The sequence below is a fragment of the Salmo salar genome, chromosome ssa18, assembly GCF_905237065.1.
Source record: "Salmo salar chromosome ssa18, Ssal_v3.1, whole genome shotgun sequence".
Classification (NCBI taxonomy): domain Eukaryota; kingdom Metazoa; phylum Chordata; class Actinopteri; order Salmoniformes; family Salmonidae; genus Salmo; species Salmo salar.
In genome coordinates, this window is record NC_059459.1 from 15,125,770 (window position 1) to 15,148,107 (window position 22,338).

The 22,338-nt window shown below is 40.1% G+C and overlaps 1 protein-coding gene across 2 annotated transcripts in view; it reads right to left on the minus strand.

Annotated features, from left to right (window-relative positions):
- The window catches only part of shtn1 (shootin 1), a 43,932-nt gene that overhangs the window by 19,684 nt on the left and 1,910 nt on the right, over nt 1–22,338 (minus strand). The window contains exons 2-5 of one of the 2 annotated variants that reach the window (XM_045700773.1): nt 19,686–19,738; nt 18,787–18,847; nt 14,322–14,416; nt 20–94 (exon numbers count right to left, since the gene is read on the minus strand). Coding sequence is in view for 1 of the 2 variants with exons in the window: in XM_014154473.2 (XP_014009948.1) it covers nt 14,322–14,416; nt 18,787–18,847; nt 19,686–19,738 (209 nt within the window). In the remaining variant the exon portion in view is untranslated. The remainder of the gene's footprint in view (nt 1–19; nt 95–14,321; nt 14,417–18,786; nt 18,848–19,685; nt 19,739–22,338) is intronic. The other variant, XM_014154473.2, reaches the window with a different exon arrangement.

Here is a 22,338-nt window from a genome sequence, read left to right on the forward strand (position 1 = left end):
AATGTATGAAATTACATACTCAGGCAGGCTCGCAGGAAGGCTATCCGCGGCGCTTCAGAGGTCACGATTACAAAGTCACAGCCCCCTCATCTTCCTTGAGCAAACATCAACACAAAACATCTGATTTGACTGGCGACAAATAGCAGGCTCACGCTATTATTGCTTTTTAATTCAAAATGTTGGAGCGTTTACGATTTTTCTTCAACTTTTTTTCTCTCTGACTTTCCTTGTGTGCTGTTGGCAGGCAAAATTAGCAGCATTGGGCTCAAGAAAATTAAACAAATTTTCACGAGGGTCAATAAAGCTTTCTTTTTACTTGAAACCTACCAAAATACACTACCGGGCAAAAATTTTAGAACACCTACTCATTCAACGGTTTTTCTTTATTTTTTTACTATTTTCTACATTGTAGAATAATAGTGAAGAGAAAATAATGAAGACATCAAAACTATGAAATAACACATATGGAATCTTGTAGTAGCAAAAATGTGTTTGAAGTTACCTTTCTAGTTAATAGGCTTAAGTTAGAGTGTACACTTCCTCTTCCAATGACACAGCCACCTTGACTGATATTAAGGCAATGGCCTGATTCCATTGTTTACTTGTTGGGAAACACCTGTGATGCATCATATTAGTGTCTAAGTGATGAGTCAGTAGGAAAACAAGTTCATGATCAGGTGCCTGCAAAATGGGATTGGGAACAAGCATAGTAATCACAGTTAACCCACTGGGAACAGACTGGTTGAATCAACATTGTTTCCATGTCATGTTGGAAGGTCAAAATAATGAAAAACAATCAACCAAATCTATTAATTTATAAATGTTGATTATTTCTTAATTCACCTAATGATAAGACATGACGTGAAAATACATATTTTTCGCCAACATATGATGGGGGTCCCTGGGTCACAGGTTTTCCTGGGAAGGGGTCCCTGGGCACATTTTTTTTTAAAGACCCCTGGTCTAAGTCAAGTCTACATCTTCATTCTGATCTGGTCATTAGACTAAAATGGTGTACACATATCACAAAACCATAGAAGGTAGGAGGTGCCTTAGGAGATCTATTCCAGAGCTACCACACCTGATCTAATAATCAAGCCCTTGATTAGTGAATCAGATGAGTTAGTTCAGGGCTACAACAAAATTGTGAAACATCTGGGGGTCCTTGAGAAGAGGTTTGAGAAGCACTGCACTCTAAGACTTTTCTGTAAACAGTAAAACACTGTAGAATGAACAGTAAAATACCTTCAATGTCTTTCACATAATAAATGCTGTAGATGGCACTGCATTATGGGCAAAATGCTGAAAAATACTGTTATAAACTGTAGTTGGAAGCCTCCTGTAAAATTACTCTAACATACTGTATTTCTTTACAATAATAACTTGTGCATACTGTAGATTAAAATGTTCAGTTTCAGGCACCAACCTCATGCTGTTGGGTGAGACGCCTGAAGCTCAGACTATTTTAGTAAATATCTTCTTGAAACGGCAGTGAAGTGGAATATTTTTAGCAGCTAATAGGTACACTGTAAAAAATATCTTGTTGTTTTTGCAGAATTATATAATAAAACAGCAATAATATTCATTATTTACAGTAAATAGCCGTAAATCGCAATGCATTCTTGGTGATTTTAAGTATAACTGGTAAATGATAAATTAAACTTTGGTTTAAAAATACATTACTCTAAAGAAGTACTGTATTTAGAATGGTGCTGTAATTCCACCCCACAGAATACAGTACCATACTGTATTTTTGGAGTGTCCAAAAACTTTTTAGCACTAGTGGGTGAATGATATTGTTGTTTCTGGTTCATTAGCATATTTTGTGGAGTGCCTTGTAAGAGGCTACATTTGTTGCACCCGTGAGTGACAATGCTGTACCAATTGAACTGATATGTGGTAATAGTGTCACAACAATTAAATGTGTATAGGGACATATTGGAGTTGCAACAAGCCTCAAACCTTTAATGGTTGAGTATTTGCTATGTCCTTGGTCTGTTTTTCACTGAAGCCACTACAAGTTCGGAAGCCTTTGTTATGGCCTCGAGAAGTGCAAGTGATATTAAAGACCAAATATGTATACACTACCGATCAAAACTTTTAGAACACCTACTCATTCAAGGGTTTTTCTTAATTTTTTACTATTTTCTACATTGTAGAATAATAGTGAAGACTTCAAAACCATGAAATAACAGATATGGAATCATGTAGTAACCAAAATAGTGTTAAACAAATCAAAATATATTTTATATTTGAGATTCTTCAAACTGCCTTGATGACAGCTTTGCACACTCTTGGCATTCTCTCAACCAGCTTCACTTGGAATGCTTTTCCAACAGTCTTGAAATATTTCCCACATATGCTGACCACATGTTGGCTGCTTTTCCTTCACTCTGCTGTACGATTCATCCCAAACCATCTCAATTTGGTTCAGTTCGGGGAATTGTGGAGGCCAGGTCATCTGATGTGGCACTCCATCACTCTCCTTCTAGCCCTTACACAGCTAGGTGGTGTGATGGGTCATTGTCCTGATGAAAAACAAATGATAGTCCCACTAAGCCAAAACCAGATGGGATGGCGTATCGCTGCAGAATGCTGTGGTAGCCATGCTTATTAAGTGTGCCTTGAATTCTAAAGAAATCACAGACAGTGTCACCAGTAAAGCACCCCCACACCATAACACCTCCTCCTCCATGCCTTACGGTGGGAAATACACATGAGGAGATCATCCGTTCACCCACACCGCGTCTCACAAAGACACGGAGGTTGGAACCAAAAATCTCCAATTTGGACTCCAGACCAAAGGACACATTTCCACCAGTCTAATGTCCATTGCTCGTGTTTCTTGGCCCAAGCAAGTCTCTTCTTCTTATTGGTATCCTTTATTAGTGGTTTCTTTGCAGCAATTCCTCTCCTCTGAACAGCTGATGTTGAGATGTGTCTGTAACTTGAACTCTGTGAAGCATTTATTTGGGCTGCAATTTCTGAGGCTGGTAACTCTAATGAATGTATCCTCTGCAGCAGAGGTAACTCTGGGACTTCCATTCCTGTGGTGGTCCTCATGAGAGCCAGTTTCATCATAGCGCTTGATGGTTTTTGCAAATGCACTTGAAGAAACTTTCAAAGTTCTTGAAATGTTCCGTATTGACTGACCTTCATGTCTTAAAGTAATGATGGATTGTCATTTCTCTTTGCTTATTTGAGCTGTTCTTGCCATAATATGCACTTGGTCTTTTACAAAATAGGGCTATCTTCTGAATACCATCCCTACAGAACTCATTTGGCAGGCCAAAACCTGAGAAGATTCCATGCAGGAAGTGCCCTGTCTGACAATTTCTTGCCCTTCTTGATTATCTCTATCCATTACAGAGGATCTCTGCTGTTACGTGACACTTCCTACGGCTCCCATGGGCTCTCAGAAGGCAGCAAAAAGCTGAATCATGGCTTTGCAGGCTCTGGCTGAAAAAAAGTAGCGCGTTTGGATAGTGGCTGGTTACAGTACTGTGAGACTTAGGCGCGTGCCCGAGTCGACCCCATGCTTTGTTTTCTTTCGTCTGTTTACCTAAACGCAGATTCCCGGTCGGAATATTATCGCTTTTTTATGAGAAAAATGGCATAAAAATTGATTTTAAACAGCGGTTTAGAAATCTTTTGTCACGAAATGCGCCATGCTCGTGACCCTTATTTACACTTCGGATAATGTCTTGAACGCACGAACAAAACGCCGCTGTTTGGATATAACTATGGATTATTTTGAACCAAACCAACATTTGTTATTGAAGTAGCAGTCCTAGGAGTGCATTCTGACGAAGAACACCAAAGGTAATCAAACTTTTCTAATAGTAAATCTGACTTTGGTCAGGGCTAAACTTGGTGGGTGTCTAAATAGCTAGCCGTGATGGCTGGGCTATCTACTCAGAATATTGCAAAATGTGCTTTCACCGAAAAGCTATTTTAAAATCGGACACCTCGATTGCACAAAGGAGTTCTGTATCTATAATTCTTAAAATAATTGTTATGTTTTTTGTGAACGTTTATCGTGAGTAATTTAGTAAATTCACCGGAGGTATGCTAGTTCTGAACGTCACATGCTAATGTAAAAAGCTGGTTTTTGATATAAATATGAACTTGATTGAACAAAACATGCATGTATTGTATAACATAATGTCCTAGTTGTGTCATCTGATGAAGATCATCAAAGGTTAGTGCTGCATTTAGCTGTGGTTTTGTTTTTTGTGACATTATATGCTAGCTTGAAAAATGGGTGTCTGATTATTTCTGGCTGGGTACTCTGCTGACATAATCTAATGTTTTGCTTTCGCTGTAAAGCATTTTTGAAATCGGACAGTGTGGTTAGATAAAGGAGAGTCTTGTCTTTAAAATGCTGTGAAATAGTCATATGTTTGAAAAATTGAAGTTTTCGGATTTTCGAGGAGTTTGTATTTCGCGCCACGCCTATCATTGGATATTGGAGCAGGTGTTCCGCTAGCGGAACGTCTAGATGAAAGAGGTTAAGAAGGAAAGGAATTCACAAATTAACTTTTAATAACGCACACCTGTTAATTGAAATGCATTCCAGGTGACTAACTGAGAGAATGCCAAGAGAATGCAAAGCTGTCATCAAGGCAAAGTCTGGCTATTTGAATAATCTCAAATACAAAATATATTTTGATTTGTTTAACACTTTTTTGGTTACTACATGATTCCATATGTGTTACAGTGGCTTGCGAAAGTATTCACCCCCTTGGCATTTTTCCTATGTTTTTGCCTTACAACCTGGAATTAAAATAGATTTTTTTAGGGTTTGTATCATTTGACTTACACAACATGCCTACCATTTTGAAGATGCAAAATATTTTTTATTGTGAACAAGAAATAACACAAAAAAACAGAAAACTTGATCTTGCATAACTATTTACCCCCGCAAACTCAATACTTTGTAGAGCCACCTTTTGCAGCAATTACAGCTGCAAGTCTCTTGGGGTATGTCTTTATAAGCTTGGCACATCTAGCCACTGGGATTTTGCCCATTCTTCAAGGCAAAACTGCTCCAGCTCCTTCAAGTTGGATGGGTTCCGCTGGTGTAGAGCAATCTTTAAGTCATACCACAGATTCTCAATTGGATTGAGGTCTGGGCTTTGACTAGGCCATTCCAAGACGTTTAAATGTTTCCCCTTAAACCACTTGAGTGTTGCTTTAGCAGTATGCTTAGGGTTTTTGCCCTGCTGGAAGGTGAACCTCTGTCCCAGTCTCAAATCTCTGGAAGACTGAAACCGGTTTCCCTCAAGAATTTCCCTGTATTTAGCGCCATCCATCATTCCTTCAAACATCCCCACAGCATGATGCTGCCACCACCAAGCTTCACTGTGGGGATGGTGTTCTCGGAGTGATGAGAGGTGTTGTGTTTACGCCAGACATAGCGTTTTCCTTGATGGCCAAAAAGCTCAATTTTAGTGTCATCTGACCAGAGTACCTTCTTCCATATGTTTGGGGAGTCTCCCACATGCCTTTGGCGAAAACCAAACATGATTGCTTCTTTTTTTCTTTAAGCATGTCTTTTTCTGGCCACACTTCCGTAAAGCCCAGCTCTGTGGAGTGTACGGCTTAAAGTGGTCCTATGGACCGATACCCCAATCTCCGCTGTGAAGCTTTGCAGCTCCTTCAGGGTTATCTTTGGTTTCTTTGTTGGCTCTCTGATTAATGCCCTCCTTGCATGGTCCGTGAGTTTTGGTGGGTGGCCGTCTCTTGGCAGGTTTGTTGAGGTGCCATATTCTTTCCATTTTTAAATAATGGATTTAATGGTGCTTCGTGGGATGTTCAAAGTTTTGGATATTTTTTTATAACCCATCCCTGATCTGTACTTCTCCACAACTTTGTCCCTGACCTGATTGGAGAGCTCCTTGGTCTTTATGGTGCCGCTTGCTTAGTGGTGTTGCAGACTCTGGGGCCTTTCAGAACAGGTGTATATATACTAAGGTAATGTGACACTTAAATAAAGTCCACCTGTGTGCAATATAACTAATTATGTGACTTCTGAAGGTAATTGGTTGCACCAGATCTTATTTAGGGGCTTCAAAGCAAAGGGGGTGAATACATACGCACGTATCACTTTTCCATAAATCATTTTTTTTTTTTTTTTTTTAAGAAGTTATTGTTTTTCATTTCACTTCCCCAATTTCGACTATTTTGTGTATGTCCATTACATGAAATCTAAATAAAAATCAATTTAAATTACAGGTTGTAATGCAACAAAATAGGAAAAACATCAAAGGGGATGAATACTTTTGCAAGGCACTGTATTTCATAGTTTTGATGTCTTCACTATTATTCTACAATGTAGAAAATAGTAAAAATAAAGAAAAATCCTTGAATGAGTAGGTGTTCTAAAACTTTTGACCAGTAGTGTATATATTTGATATGCTGTAATATGCTTGCACCAATCCCATTCAATTACAGTAAAATACAAACCTCTTCAATTAATAGAATTAATTTATTCATTCATCCATTCATTACAATTACTGAAAAAATATTACATTAAGTGTATTAGTACCGTAAAACGGATTACTGTAACATGCTGTACTGTAAATTTACAGCATTATACTGGCAGAGGAGTTGCCAGCAAATGACTGTAATTATATAATACTGCTGTATAATAATGCTGTGTTGGTGTAATGATTACAGTAGGCTCATTCATTTACAGTATAATGCTGTATTGTATAATACAGCACTGTGTTTCTTACTGTAAAACATTTTACAGCATCCCTGTGTGAAGCAAAATTAAAGTATTTAGCTGGCAACTATACTATCAGTATAATGCTGTACATTTAGACGGAAAAGTTTTACAATGTGCTCTAGTTACTTCCCGAAAGTAATGCGCAATTACAAGAAAAAGGGAAGGCCCATTATTTGACATTTACACTTTTTCCCTGGACAACTGTACAATATTTCCAAGTGGTTGTTGTCCACAACAATTCATTTGTATCATGTGTTCCACATTCTTTACTATTTTCACACACATGTGGTGAATTTTCAAAACTCTTAGTATAAAACTCCAAACTGGTAACACTTGCAATGCACCAAGTCTTAAATTGTAATCTTTCATTGTGAATTCATTTTGTTTGTAGACATCTTTCACTACACAATCATTGATCCAAAATATAAGTTTACTGTGAAATACTGTATAATGAGTACATTGGTTTAATCACCAAAACACAACATATTGATATCTTCTCAATTTAGTTATTTTAACAACCAGCAAAAACCAATAGCAAAATATTTAAGATACATTTTTCAAAATTGCCCTTTGAATGTAAATTATGAGTACTGTAAATTACATTATATTACACTTTTTTCACATTAGGCAATACATTTGCACTACCTATTAAAATTGACTGAAAATCAAGTTTCCATCATTTCTATCCCATGTGTGATCAAAGGTGTGATCATGTTTAACAATGTTTAGCAGGCACTAGTTTGCATCAAGCATGTCTTGAGCATTTGGCCATAGGTTCTCATTGAAATCGCAGTAAATATCCTCATTGTTCATGCACCTGGGGAAAAACCTTTTGCCATTGCGAATCCATGCCTGACATAGGTCTGGATTGAAATAATTGCACTGCTAAATGACTAAAATGTAAATTTAGTACCCCTCTCCATATTTTCAAGCATTGTTCTGAATGTATCATGTTATGGGTATGCTTGTAATCGTTAAGGACTGGCCAGTTTTTCAGGATATTTTTTTTTATACATAATATGGAGCTAAGCACAGGCAAAATCCTAGTTCATTCTGCTTTCTACCAGACACTGGGAGATGTCCTTTCAGCAGGACAATAACCTAAAACACAAGGACAAATCTACACTGGAGTTGCTTACCAAGAGGACAGTGAATGTTCCTGAGTAGCCGAGTTACAGTTTTGACACAAATCAGATTGAAAATCTATGACAAGACTTGAAACCGGTTGTCTAGCAATGAGCAACAACCAATTTGACAGAGCTTGAATAATTTTGAAAAGAATAATGGGCAAATATTGTACAATCCAGGTGTGCAAACCTCTTAGAGAATTACCCAGAAAGACTCACAGCTGTAATCACTGCCAAAGGTGATTCTAACCTGTATTGTGTGAATATTTACAGTACACCTACTCATTCAAGGGTTTTTCTTTATTTTTACAATTTTCTACATCAAAACTATGAAATAACACATAGGGAATCATGTAGTAACCAAAAAAGTGTTTTATATTTGAGATTCCACCCTTTGCCTTGATGAGAGCTTTGCACAGTCTTGGCATTCTCTCTACCAGCTTCATGAGGTAGTCACCTGGAATGCATTTCAATTAACAGGTGTGGATTTTTTTTCTTCTTCTTAATGCGTTTGAGACAATCAGTTGTGTTGTGACAAGGTAGGGGTGGTATACAGAAGATAGCCCTATTTGGTAAAAGACCAAGTCCATATTATGGCAAGAACAGCTCAAATAAGCAAAGAGAAATGACAGTACATCATTACTTTAAGACATGAAGGTCAGTCAATCTGGAAAATTTCAAGAACTTTGAAAGTTTCTTCAAGTGCAGTCTCAAAAACCATCAAGCGCTATGATGAAACTGGCTCTCATGAGGACCGCCACAGGAAAGGTAGACTCAGATTTACCTCTGCTGCAGAGGATATAAGTTCATTAGTTACCAGCCTTAGAAATTGCAGCCAATGAAATCAATTTTAGAATAAGGCTGTAATTTAACAAAATGTGGAAAAAGTAAATAGGTCTGAATACTTTCCGAATGCACAGTACAAAAGTATGTACATTATGTACTAGTCCCCCTTGTCCCACTCAATATGCCTCAGATACCTCCTTTGTCCCACCTCCCAGACATGCGGTGATCTTACCCAGCATAACTAGTACGTCCAGAGATGCAACCTCTCTTATCATCACAAAATTCCTGGGTTTACCTCCACTGTACCCACACCCCACCATACCTCTGCCTGTACATTAGGACCTGAATCTATTCTACCACGCCCAGAAATCTGCTCCTTTTATTCTCTGTCCCCAACGCACTAGACGACCAGTTTTGATAGCCTTTAGCCGTACCCTCATCCTACTCCTCCTCTGTTCCTCGGGTGATGTGGAGGTTAACCCCGGCCCTACGTGTCCCCAGGCACTCTCATTTGTTGACTTCTGTAACCGAAAAAGCCTCCCTAAGTTTGTTTTACTCACTGCTTTAGCACACTCCGCCAACCCTGATGTCTGAATCCTGGCTTAGGAAGGCCACCAACAATTCTGAGATTTCCATCCCCAACTACAACATTTTCCATCAAGATAGAACTGCCAAAGGGGGAGGAGCTGCAATCTACTGCAGATATAGCTTGCAAAGTTCTGTCATACTTTCCAGGTCTATGCCCAAACAGTTCGAGCTTCTAATTTTAAAAATGAATCTCTCCAGAAATAAGTCTCTCACTGTTGCTGCCTGTTATAGACCCCCCTCAGCTCCCAGCTGTGCCCTGGACACCATATGTGAATTGATTGCCCCTCATCTATCTTCAGAGTTCGTTCTGTTAGGTGACCTAAACTGGGATATGCTTAACACCCTGGCAGTTCTACAATCTAAGCTAGATGCCCTCAATCTCACACAAATTATCAAGGAACCCACCAGGTACAACCCAAAATCCGTAAACATGGGCACCCTCATAGATATTATCCTGACCAACTTGCCCTCCAAATAGACCTCTGCTGTTTTCAATCAGGATCTCAGCGATGACTGCCTCATTCCCTGCATCCGCTTTGGGTCCGCGGTCAAACGACCACCACTCATCACTGTCAAACGCTCCCTAAAACACTTCTGCGAGCAGGCCTTTCTAATCGACCTGGCCCGGGTATCCTGGAAGGATATTGACCTCATCCCGTCAGTCGAGGATGCCTGGTCATTCTTTAAAAGTAATTTCCTCACCATCTTAAATAAGCATGCCCCTTTTACAAAATGTAGAACTAAGATCAGATATAGGCCTTGGTTCACTCCAGACCTGACTGCCCTCAACCAGCACAAAAACATCCTGTGGCGGACTGCAATAGCATCGAATAGTCCCAGCAATATGCGACTGTTCAGGGAAGTCAGGAACCAATACACGCAGTCAGTCAGGAAAGCAAAGGTTAGCTTTTTCAAACAGAAATTTGCATCCTGTAGCTCTAACTCCCAAAAAGTTTTGGGACACTGTAAAGTCCATGGAGAACAAGAGCACCTCCTCCTAGCTGCCCACTGCACTGAGGCTAGGTAACACTGTCACCACCGATAAATCCACGATAATCGAGAATTTCAATAAGCATTTCTCTACGGCTGGCCATGCTTTCCTCCTGGCTACCCCAACCCCGGCCAACAGCTCCGCACCCCCCGCAGCTACTTGCCCAAGCCTCCCCAGCTTCTCCTTCACCCAAATCCAGATAGCAGATGTTCTGAAAGAGCTGCAAAACATGGACCCGTACAAATCAGCTGGGCTAGACAATCTGGACCCTCTCTTTCTAAAATTATCCGCTGCGATTGTTGCAACCCCTATTACGACTCTGTTCAACCTCTTTCGTATTTAGATCCCTAAAGATTGGAAAGCTTCCGCGGTCATCCCCCTCTTCAAAGGGGGTGACACTAGACCCAAACTGTTATAGACCTATAACCATCCTGCCCTGCCTTTCTAAAGTCTTCGAAAGCCAAGTTAATAAACAGATCACTGACCATTTGGAATCCCACCGTACCTTCTCCGCTGTGCAATCCGGTTTCCGAGCTGGTCACGGGTGCACCTCAGCCACGACCAAGGTACTAAACAATATCATAACCACCATCGATAAAAGATTGTACTGTGCAGCCGTCTTCATTGACCTGGCCAAGGCTTTCGACTCTGTCAATCACAATATTCTTATCGGCAGATTCAACAGCCTTGGTTTCTCAAATGACTGCCTCGCCTGGTTCACCAACTACTTCTCAGACAGAGTTCAGTGTGTCAAATCGGAGGGCCTGTTGTCCGGACCTCTGGCAATCTCTATGGGAGTACCACAGGGTTCAATTCTCGGGCCGACTCTTTTCGCTGTATATATCAATGATGTTGCTCTTGCTGCAGGTGATTCCATGATCCACCTCTACGCAGACGACACCATTCTGTATACATCTGGCCCCTCTTTGGACACTGTGTTAACAAGCCTCTAAACGAGCTTCAATGCCATACAACACTGTTTTCGTGGCATCCAACTGCTCTTAAGCGCTAGTAAAACTAAATGCATCTTCAACCGTTCGCTGCCCGCCCCCGGCCAGCCCGACTAGCATCACTACTCTGGACGGTTTTGACTTAGAATATATGGAAAACTACAAATACCTAGGTGTCTGGCTAGACTGTAAACTCTCCTTCCAGACTCAGATTAAACATCTCCAATCCAAAATTAAATCTAGAATCGTCTTTCTATTCCGCAACAAAGCCTCCTTCACTCACGCCGCCAAACATACCCTCGTAATACTGACTATCCCACTGATCCTCGACTTCGGCGATGTCATTTACAAAATAGCCTCCAACACTCTATTCAGCAAACTGGATGCAATCTATCACAGTGCCATCCGTTTTGTCACCATAGCCCTATATACCACCCACCACTACAACCTGTATGCTCTAATCAGCTAGCCCTCACTACATATTCGTCGCCAGACCCACTGGCTCCAGGTAATCTATAAGTCTTTGCTAGGTAAAGCTCCGCCTTATCTCAGCTCACTGGTCACGATAACAACACCCACCCGTAGCATGCGCTCCAGCAGGTATATCTCACTGGTCATCCCCAAAGCCATCACCTCCTTTGGCCGCCTTTCCTTCCCGTTCTCTGCTGCCAATGACTGGAACGAATTGCAAAAATCGCTGAAGCTGGAGACTTATATTTCCCTCACTAACTTTAAACATCAGCTATCCGAGCAGCTAACCGATCGCTGCAGCTGTACATAGCCCATCTTTAAATAGCCCATCCAATCTACCTACCTCATCCCCACATTGTTTTTATTTACTTTTCTGCTCTTTTGCACACCAGTATTCTGCTTGCACATCATCATCTGCTCATCTATCACTCCAGTGTTAACTTGCTAAATTGTAATTACTTGCTACTATGGCCTATTTATTGCCTTACCTCCTCACGCCATTTGCACACACTGTATATAGATTTTTTTCTATTGTGTTATTGACTGTACACTTGTTTATTCCATGTGTAACTCTGTGTTGTTTGTGTCGCACTGCTTTGCTTTATCTTGGCCAGGTCACAGTTGTAAATGAGAACTTGTTCTCAACTAGCCTACCTGGTTAAATAAAGGTGAAATAAAAATAAAATAACAAAATCCCTTTAAATTTATACACCTGTTGCTGACAGGTGTATAAATTGAGCACACAGCCATGTAATCTCCATAGACAAAAATTGGCAGTAGAATGACCTTACTGAAAAGCTCAGTGACTATTTTTGTATTTATTTTTGTGTTTTTGTGTAATTTTCTCCCCTTTTTCTCCCCAATTTCATGATATTACAATCTTGTCTCATCGCTGCAACTCACCAACGGGCTCGAGAGAGAGGCGAAGGTCGAGTCATGCGTCCTCCGAAACATGATCCGCCAAACCGCACTTCTTAACACCTGCTCATATAACACGGACGCCAGCCGCACCAATGTGTCGGAGGAAACACCGTTCAACTGACGGGCTGACTTCGGCTCACAGAATAGGACCGCTGAGTGCTGAAGCACGTAGTGTGCAAAAATCATCTGTCCTTGGTTGCAACACTCACTACCAAGTTCCAAACTGCCTCTGGAAGCAACGTCAGCACAATAACTGTTCGTGGGCGAGCCGCACACAAGCCTAAGATCACCATGCACAATGCCAAGCATAGGCTGGAGTGGTATAAAGCTTGCCGCCATTGGACTCTGGAGCAGTGGAAACGTGTTCTCTGGAGTGATGAATCACGCTTCAACATCTGGCAGACCGACAGATGAATCTAGATTTGGCGGATGCCAGGAGAACGCTATTTGCTCGAACGCATTGTGCCGACTGTAAAGTTTGGTGGAGGAGGAATAATGGTCTGGGGCTATTTCTATAGTTTGGGCTAGGCCATTAGTTCCAATGAAGGGAAATGTTATCGCTACAGCACACAATTACATTCTAGACGACTCTGTGCTTCCTACTTTGTGGCAACAGTTTGGGGAAGGCCCTTTCCTGTTTCAGCATGACAATGCCCCGTTCACAAAGCGATGTCCATACAGAAATGGTTTGTCAAGATCAGTGTGGAAGAACTTGACTGACCTGCATGGAGCCCTAACCTCAACCCCATCGAACCCCTTTGGGATGAATTGGAACTCCGACTGCGAGCCAGGCCTAATTGCCCAAAATTAGTGCCCGATCTCACTAATGCTCTTGTGGCTGAATAGAAGCAAACCCCTGCAGCAATGTTCCAACATCTGTCAGCTCAGGGATTCAATCTTGCAACCTTCTGGTTAGTAGTCCAACGGTCTAACCACTAGGCTACCTGCCGCATTGCATTGTGAAAGGCAATTACTTTATATGAACATGCATTGCAATGTGAAACATTATTATTTCTAGATGAAAAAGTGACTGTATGAGTTTGTGTGTTGTACTTAGTCAATTGAAAATGTGCTTAGAGTTTTGAAACAACTGTAGTAAGAGTTGTGAAAATGTACCACATACTGTACTTGTGAAAATTGCACTAAAGCAATAAAATAAAACTGTAATCGAATAGCATTTCAAACATGACAAAATATGCAAATACATAGATGGCCATATGGATGCCCAATAGCAACTGTAATATCATCAAATAATCCTTATTGAAAGTGCACCATCAGAGTTCTCCCCAGAACATCTTTTTTTTTTTTGAAGAGATAAACGTTATAGCAAAAACATTCATATGTGTAGAAAGCACAGCTGCATGTGGCCAGCCATGCCTGGCTGGGACTGGATTGTTGGGAGGAGGAGGTATTGTACAGAAGCTCTTCCCCAACCCTGGCAGAACTGCCAGGTGGAAGCAGAGGGCTTCTGTCCAAAGAATTGTGTGTGTAATGATTAGAGTGATGAGTCCAGCTTCAGCGGGCTGAGAAATCACTCTGCCCACTCTGAATCAGACCTAGACATTTGGCAAGCATTTCACAAAATAACTGTACACTGGATTACAGGACCAATTTTTGTACAGAAAATGTTAGTAAAGTTTTTTGCACCAAGAATGATGGTGTCTACAGAGAAATTAGGTGCAATATTTGTTTCAAGGGAAGAATTGGAAGCATACAATGGGCAAAGTCCTTCATTGCTCATTAGGCTGACCCACCTTGGAGGCCAGGGCTTCCACACTCTGTCTGCATGTCCTCTCTATGTCCAGGTTATCCTGAATGCTGTTGACCTCTTCAATTACCATGTGGGACACTGTAGGAGAGTGACAGAAACAACACTGTTGAACACCTCCAATCCAGCGTAAACATTGTGCAGTACTTTTTTTTCTTTATCTGCGATTGATTGAATTGGGGCCTAAGTCATTTATCTATTTTTATCAATAACAGAGTTAAAAAAACATTTTTGCCATGTGGTCTGATTCTAAGGTTCACCTTATAGAGCCCCACAGTGGAGGTGTCATAATACCCATAAAACATAGCGGTCAAACAGGGAAATGGTTCCAATCATTTTTCCCATTGGGAATTTTAAAAACACTTAAAATAAGGGCTGTATTTCGTGCAGGTTTACCCTGGCGTGACATTTTGTTAACCGTGTAAATCTCTCTCGGACAAGATTACTTTAGCAATATATTCGGTTCTATTTAAATCATGCAAAGAAAAATTTGAAATCCCTGCGAGCTCCTGCATGTCATCTCTAGCTGACACCTTTGCTAACAGGTATTGTGTCAATTTAAAACTCACACATGACAGTGTGTAAGAAATGTTGCCAATTTATTCATTTCCACATTTAGCTAACATTAGAATTCTGAGATTCTTACCTTTTCCTCGATTCGGCAGTCTCGTCCAGATCATCATGGTATTTGTAGTTCTTTATGATAGCCACATTAGCAGCTAATTCAGATTTCATTTTTGGGGGTAAATACAGATGAATATATTTATAAAAGTCACCTTCTCCTAGAGAGATTTACACAGTTATCAAAACATCACACCAGGATAAGCGTACACAAAACACAGCCTTTATTTTAAGTGTTTGTAAAAACCCCTATGGGAAAAAATGAATGGTGGAAAAAAGATTGGAACCAAGATTGACCTCTAGGTTTTATGGGTATTATGACTCATACTGTGGAACTCTATCGGAGCTCATATCTTTATGTTGTTTTATGTTTCAGTCTTGAATATCATAAAGATTTTTTTTTACATGTCTTTGGTTGGAAATATTTAGTTGCTTTTACAATTAGCTTTACATCCCAAGGTTAGAGGTAACGTTACACCTCAAGGATGAGACGACTAGGGAATTGTGCACTTCTTATGCGCTCTTTACAAAACAAGCTAAACAAGATAAACATTAGCATTTCTGTTGACACACTTACTGTGGAATCTGATACTTTTTCTACATTTACTAAGAAATATACTCATGTCAACACAAGGTCACAACACTTGACAATATACACTACTGTTCAAAAGTTTGGGGTCACTTAGAAATGTCGTTGTTTTTGAAAGAAAAGCTCATTTTCTGTCCATTAAAATAACATCAAATGGATCAGAAATACAGTGTAGACATTGTTAATGTTGTAAATTACTATTGTTGCTGGAAACGGCTGATAGTACCCGCAAAACACCAGTCTCAACGTCAACAGTGAAGAGGCGACTCGGGGATGCTAGGCAGAGTTGCAAAGAAAAAGCCATCTCAGACTGGCCAATAAAAATAAAATATTAAGATGGGCAAAAGAACACAGACACTGGACAGAGGAACTCTGCCTAGAAGGCCAGCATCCCGGAGTCGCCTCTTCACTGTTGACATTGAGACTGGTGTTTAGCGGGTACTATTTAATGAAGCTGCCAGTTGAGGACTTGTGAGGTGTCTGTTTCTCAAACTAGACACTCAAATATACTTGTCCTCTTGTTCAGTTGTGCACCAGGCCCTCCCACTCCTCTTTCTATTCTGGTTAGAGACAGTTTGCGCTGTTCTGTGAAGGGAGTACTACACAGCGTTGTACGAGATCTGCAGTTTCTTGACAATTTCTTGCATGGAATAGCCTTCATGTCTCAGATCAAGAATAAACTGACGAGTTTCAGAAGAAAGTTATTTGTTTCTGGACATTTTGAGCCTGTAATCGAACCCACAAATGCTGATGCTCCAGATACTCAACTAGTCTAAAGAATACCAGTTTTATTGCTTCTTTAATCAGGACAACAGTTTTCAGCTATGCTAACATAATTGCAAAAGGGTTTTCTAATGATCAATTAGAAAACCCTTTTGGATTAGCTAAAACAATGTGCCATTGGAACACAGGAGTGATGGTTGCTGATAATGGGCCTCTGTACGCCTATGTAGATATTCCATTAAAAATCAGCCGTTTCCAGCGACAATGGTCATTTACAACATTAACAATTTCTACACTGTATTTCTGATCAATTTGATGTTATTTTAAATGGACAAAAAAATTGCTTTTCTTTCAAAAACAAGGACATTTCTATGTGACCCCAAACCTTTGAACGGTGGTGTAAGTATGTATGTTTCTGTTTTCTTTTGTGTCAGACATTTGCCATGAACCACATATATTCTCTTTTCAATTTAAAAAGAAGTTAACTAATATTACTAATGCCACTGAGGTCTTATTGATTCTGCTTTCCGGGAAAAATCACAAGATCAGTGGAACTATGAAAACACATTTGAGACTATGTAAAACCACTACAGGAAGGTCGAAGAAAACAACCTCCCTGAAACAATGGGTGCATTTGATTACAATTTAATTAATGTCATTGTGTGTTCATGGTCAGACATGACAACTGATTATAGAACCATAATGGATCATTTCACCAGAGTGGTTAGTTAGTGTTTGTTGATGGAAATTGCTGATGGAAACTCAAAAGGGCATGAGATTGACTGTAGGATAAAATATAAACATTTAGCGACCATTATCTAGCCCCTGATGTAAGACTTTTTAAACTGTGAAGTATAAAAGCTCCCTTTAGCCAAAAAAAACAAACTTTCAGAGACACACTTAATGTTCTAAACGTTGACTTCATTTGCAGGCGTAATCACAAACCCCACAAAAAGAGAACGGGCTTACTGCCACTTAACTAATTAAATATTGTGGTCGAAGGGGAAAAATAGGAATTAATGCCGTTAACACAGGCCTATCCCTTCCCAATGACACCTAATTGAAACTTGATGAACGTCTGTGCCTGCGATATCAAAAGTTCCTCCTGCACCCTCTCCACATAAGTCATTCAATAGCACTTAGCTGACAGTTTCATCCCAGCATCTCTGTGGCTCCGCTCTTTCACAGACTCATAATGCCCAACACACTCAACACCAGCAAAGGACGCCTTGAAATAAATTACACGTTAATTGTAATTACTGGTAGACATGGTAAATAAACAGGCCTGGAAGTGGAAAGTGTACAAGTGCGGGGCGACTGGGGTTCTGACATGTCAGAATTGGCAGTCTTAATTGTACGTTTCGGCCTCACCATCATCGCTCCATCTTTTTCTCCCCTCTTTTTCCCCTCCTGTCGGGGAAGACAGTGATTACCCCTGTGCTGACGTGTGGTATAATGGTATCAGCGAGCAGACAGAGCAGTGAATTAAATTGTATCTGCAGCCGTACTGAAGCCTTGATGAGGGGGCAGATGCCTTTGTGGTCTTATCATTATAACACAATGGTCATGTTGTCATCAACCTTGCCATCGTCAATTGAAAAGACGTGATTGTGTGTTGGGGGCTTTTTTTCTCTCCCTCTTCGTCCCGTCGTTTCTTTGTGAATAGGAGCAATTTTCTCAGAGCTATGAAATCACGTAATAGGTCCTAATATGCAGCTGCTTGGCATAGCAAGGCAGCCTCTATTAAATTGGAAGTCAAACAAAATATGTGTTTTTTGGCTGGAGAAATACTAGATGTATGAGCAGAAGGCACATTTATTCAGATGAAAATCCTTCGACTGACGTGATTACAAAGAACAACTATTTCAACCATCTCTGACATATTTATACCTTCTAAAATTCCAGAGATCAAATTACTGGCTTGAGTGGTTTGTGTGACGCATTTTGGTTTTAAGAAAAAAAATCCCTGCGAAAAAAACACAGAAATGCATTGTATTTCAAGCACATTTGTATGTGTGGAAGGAAACAGTAATAGTGGAGAAGAAGCAGAGAAGATGCTTTAAGTGTCATTTTGCATTCTGAAGACTAGTATTTACAAAAGAAAATCATATGACTGTACGTTTCTCTGATATAACTAAAGGTTAATCAATTTGCATTGACAGAAGTGGCAAGCATAAGAGTAAACCAAGCCATGTTACCGCCTAAAGGGTGTGCCTTTTACCCAAGGTAAATGACAAACACACATTGTTCATAGTGAGTCCAGGGTTCAAAGGTTACAGCAGCAGAGCTAGTGTGCTTGATAGCATGAAAAGAATGCTGTGGTAAACATTACATAACAGAACTGTAGGTGTTTATAGTCCCTCCTGTACAATCCCTGACTAGTTTCCAATGATGCATATGTTACCAGGAGGAAAACAATAGCAACCTGGTATGTAAGAATATCAGATCAATATTAGATCATTCATCTTTGACGAAAGATGGATTTGACTAAAACATATATTTTTTTTTATGTTCTCACCTTTTTGAAACTCTTCAAGCCTTTTGACTGCCTCGTCTCTCTCTGCCTGCATCCGTTGACACTGATATGACCAAAGCACAAAAGAGAACAATTGTATTTATTTACATTGGTGTCCTACCTTCATTGAGCCAGTCTATGCAAGATCATACTCCACTTGAACTCAATCTGAGAACGACATTTCAGTGGGAGTACAGCTGAGGTCATGAAGATGATGGACTCTGTAAAAAGGCTTCCCAATATGAACCTTATGTGAACCTTAACAAGTGCTACATAAACCACCACCACCACATAGCTGAAAGTGAAATGATGAAAGCAGAATCCTCCAAAATCCAGACGACATTCATATCTCCGAGGCACAATGCATACATTACATATGATATGAGATTGAACGTTTATCACAACAGCATGCAAATCTGATATGATACAATTAATGAGCTCTTTTCTCTGTTGAAACCATTGCAGTGAAAGTACTGGCTAGTTCAAAGAGTCCTGAGTAGTATACTATGTACAGGGCAGTTTATGTTCATTTGTTTTGTCTGCCATGCTAAAATAACCCCTATCTGGAGAATTGTAGGGAAATGGCACTGATTGAATTTGGCTCCAGGTTTTCCAAGCCATGTCTGCCATGATTCTAAGCCCTGCTATAGCACCACAATAAAGCATCTCTCTCTCTCTCTCTCTCTCTCTCTCTCTCTCACACACACACACACACATAGTCTCTCTTTCACACATACAATCATTTAAAAAAATAAGCAAACCTTTATTTTCTTTCATCATTAATCACTATCAATCATTAAGTGCTAACACAGTTGAAATTACGCACACCTCCCCAAGACCTGTTGCATGGATACCTATACACATTAACTGAACAGTTATAACAAGCCTTGTACAACACTGACCTCCATGGTGGCTCTCTCATGCTCCCTCTGAAGACCCTCATACTCATGGGCAGCTGTAGGGACCAAAGGATTCCAGTCAGTCATCTTCAACTGTTCATCATCCCATAAGAGGAAACATACTTGAACTCTTATTGGGTTTCTTAAAACAGAACAACCATGTGGAAACATATCTATTAATTCCAACCCAATGGCTGCCTCACATGCTAAGTGAAACATGACTATTACTCACACCCACCTTAACAATTATCTCAATGCTCTGCTACATATACTTGAGTTAGTTTAGATTAAAACCACACAAAATAATGTTTACCAATATAGAAAGACATGGAATAAAGGTTGTTCCAAACCCAGCTGTTTGTCAAGATCATCAGGGCCTCATGAGCGAGCTTTTTTACAAGGTCTGGGCAGGCTTATGTATGGTTCGCTCCATAAAGCTGCATCTATGAATGCCTGGATCTTTACAAAGAACTGGATGTTGGAATGTATAGCCACTGTGAAAGGAGATCGACAACTTCAACAAAACATGCATTATTTTTATCATCATTTGATGTGGAATCTCTCCCTTGGTCCATTATGTTTCATTCTCAGGAGGCATAACAATAATAGATTCCTACACAGTGGTATGATAAAAGTCTACTACCCTACCTTAACTACTACAGTTGAGGATAACTGACTTACAATGAACAAAAATATAAATGCAACATGCAACAATTTCTAAGATTTTACTGAGTTACAGTTCACATGAGGAAATCAGTCAATTCAAATAAATGAGGCCCTAATATATGGATATCACATGACTGGGAATACAGATATGCATCTGTTGGTCACAGATACCTTTAAATAAAGGGCATGGATCAAAAAAACAGTCAGTACCTGATGTGACCACCATTTGCCTTATGCAGCGCGGCACATCTCCTTCGTATAGAGATGATCAGGCTGTTGATTGTGGCCTGTGGAATGTTGTCCCACAACTCTTTAATGGCTGTGAGAAGTTGCTGGATATTGACGGGAACTGGAACACGCTAGAGGTCGACCGATTAATCGGAATGGGCAATTAATTAGAGCCGATTTCAAGTTTTCATAACAATCGGTAATCTGTATTTTTGGCCACCGATTTGCCGATTATTGCGTTCATTGCCTGGCTTGTTGCGAACTAATTTGCCAGAATTTTACGTAATTATGACATACCATTGAAGGTTGTGCAATGTAACAGGAATATTTAGACTTAAGGATGCCACCCGTTAGATAAAATACGGACTGGTTCCGTATTTCACTGAAAGAAAAAAAACGTTTTGTTTTCGAGATGATAGTTTCCGGATTCAACCATATTAATGACCTAAGGCTCGTATTTCTGTGTGTTTATTATATTATAATTAAGTCTATGATTTGATAGAGTAGTCTGACTGAGCGGTGGTAGGCACCAGCAGGCTCATAAGCATTCATTCATACAGCACTTTCGTGCGTTTTGTCAGCAGCTCTTCGCAATGCATTGCGCTGTTTATGACTTCAAGCCTGTCAACTCCCAAGATTAGGCTGGTGTAACCGATGTGAAATGGCTAGCTAGTTAGCGGGTGCGCGCTAATAGCGTTTCAAACGTCACTCGCTCTGAGACTTGGAGTAGTTGTTTCCCTTGCTCTACATGGGTAACGCTGCTTCAAGGGTGGCTGTTGTCGATGTGTTCCTGGTTCGAGCCCAGATAGGAGCGAGGAGAGGGACGGAAGCTATACTGTTACACTGGCAATACTAAAGTGCCTATAAGGACATCCAATAGTCAAAGGTATATGAAATACAAATGGTATAGAGAGAAATAGTCCTATAATTCCTATAATAACTACAACCTAAAACATCTTACCTGGGAATATTGAAGACTCATGTTAAAAGGAACCACCAGCTTTCATATGTTCCCATGTTCTGAGCAAGGCACTTAAACGTTAGCTTTCTTACATGGCACATATTGCACTTTTACTTTCTTCTCCAACACTTTGTTTTTGCATTATTTAAACCAAATTGAACATGTTTCATTATTTATTTGAGGCTAAATTTATTTTATTGATGTATTATATTAAGTTAAAATAAGTGTTCATTCAGTATTGTTGTAATTGTCATTATTACAAATAAATAAAATAAAAGGGGGGGGAAATAATTACAAATAAAAAATATAAATCGGCCGATTAATCGGTATCGGCCTTTTTGGTCATCCAATAATCGGCATCGGCGTTGAAAAATCATAATCGGTCGACCTCTAGAACACGCTGTCATACACGTTGATCCATAGCATCCCAAACATGCTCAATGGGTGACATATCTGGTGAGTATGCAGGCCATGGAAGAACTGGAACATTTTCAGCTGCCAGGAATTATGTACAGATCCTTGCGACATGTGGCTGTGCATTATCATACTGAAAGATGAGGTGATGGTGGCGATTGAATGGCATGACAATGGGCCTCTGGATCTCGTCACGGTATCTCTGTGCATTCAAATTGCCATCAATAAAATGTAATTGTGTTTGTTGTCCGTAGCTTATGCCTACCCATACCATAACCCCACCGTCACGATGCACACTGTTCACAACGTTGACATCAGCAAACTGCTCACCCACACAACGCCATACTGCCGTCTGCCTGGTACAGTTGAAACTGTGATTCATCTGTG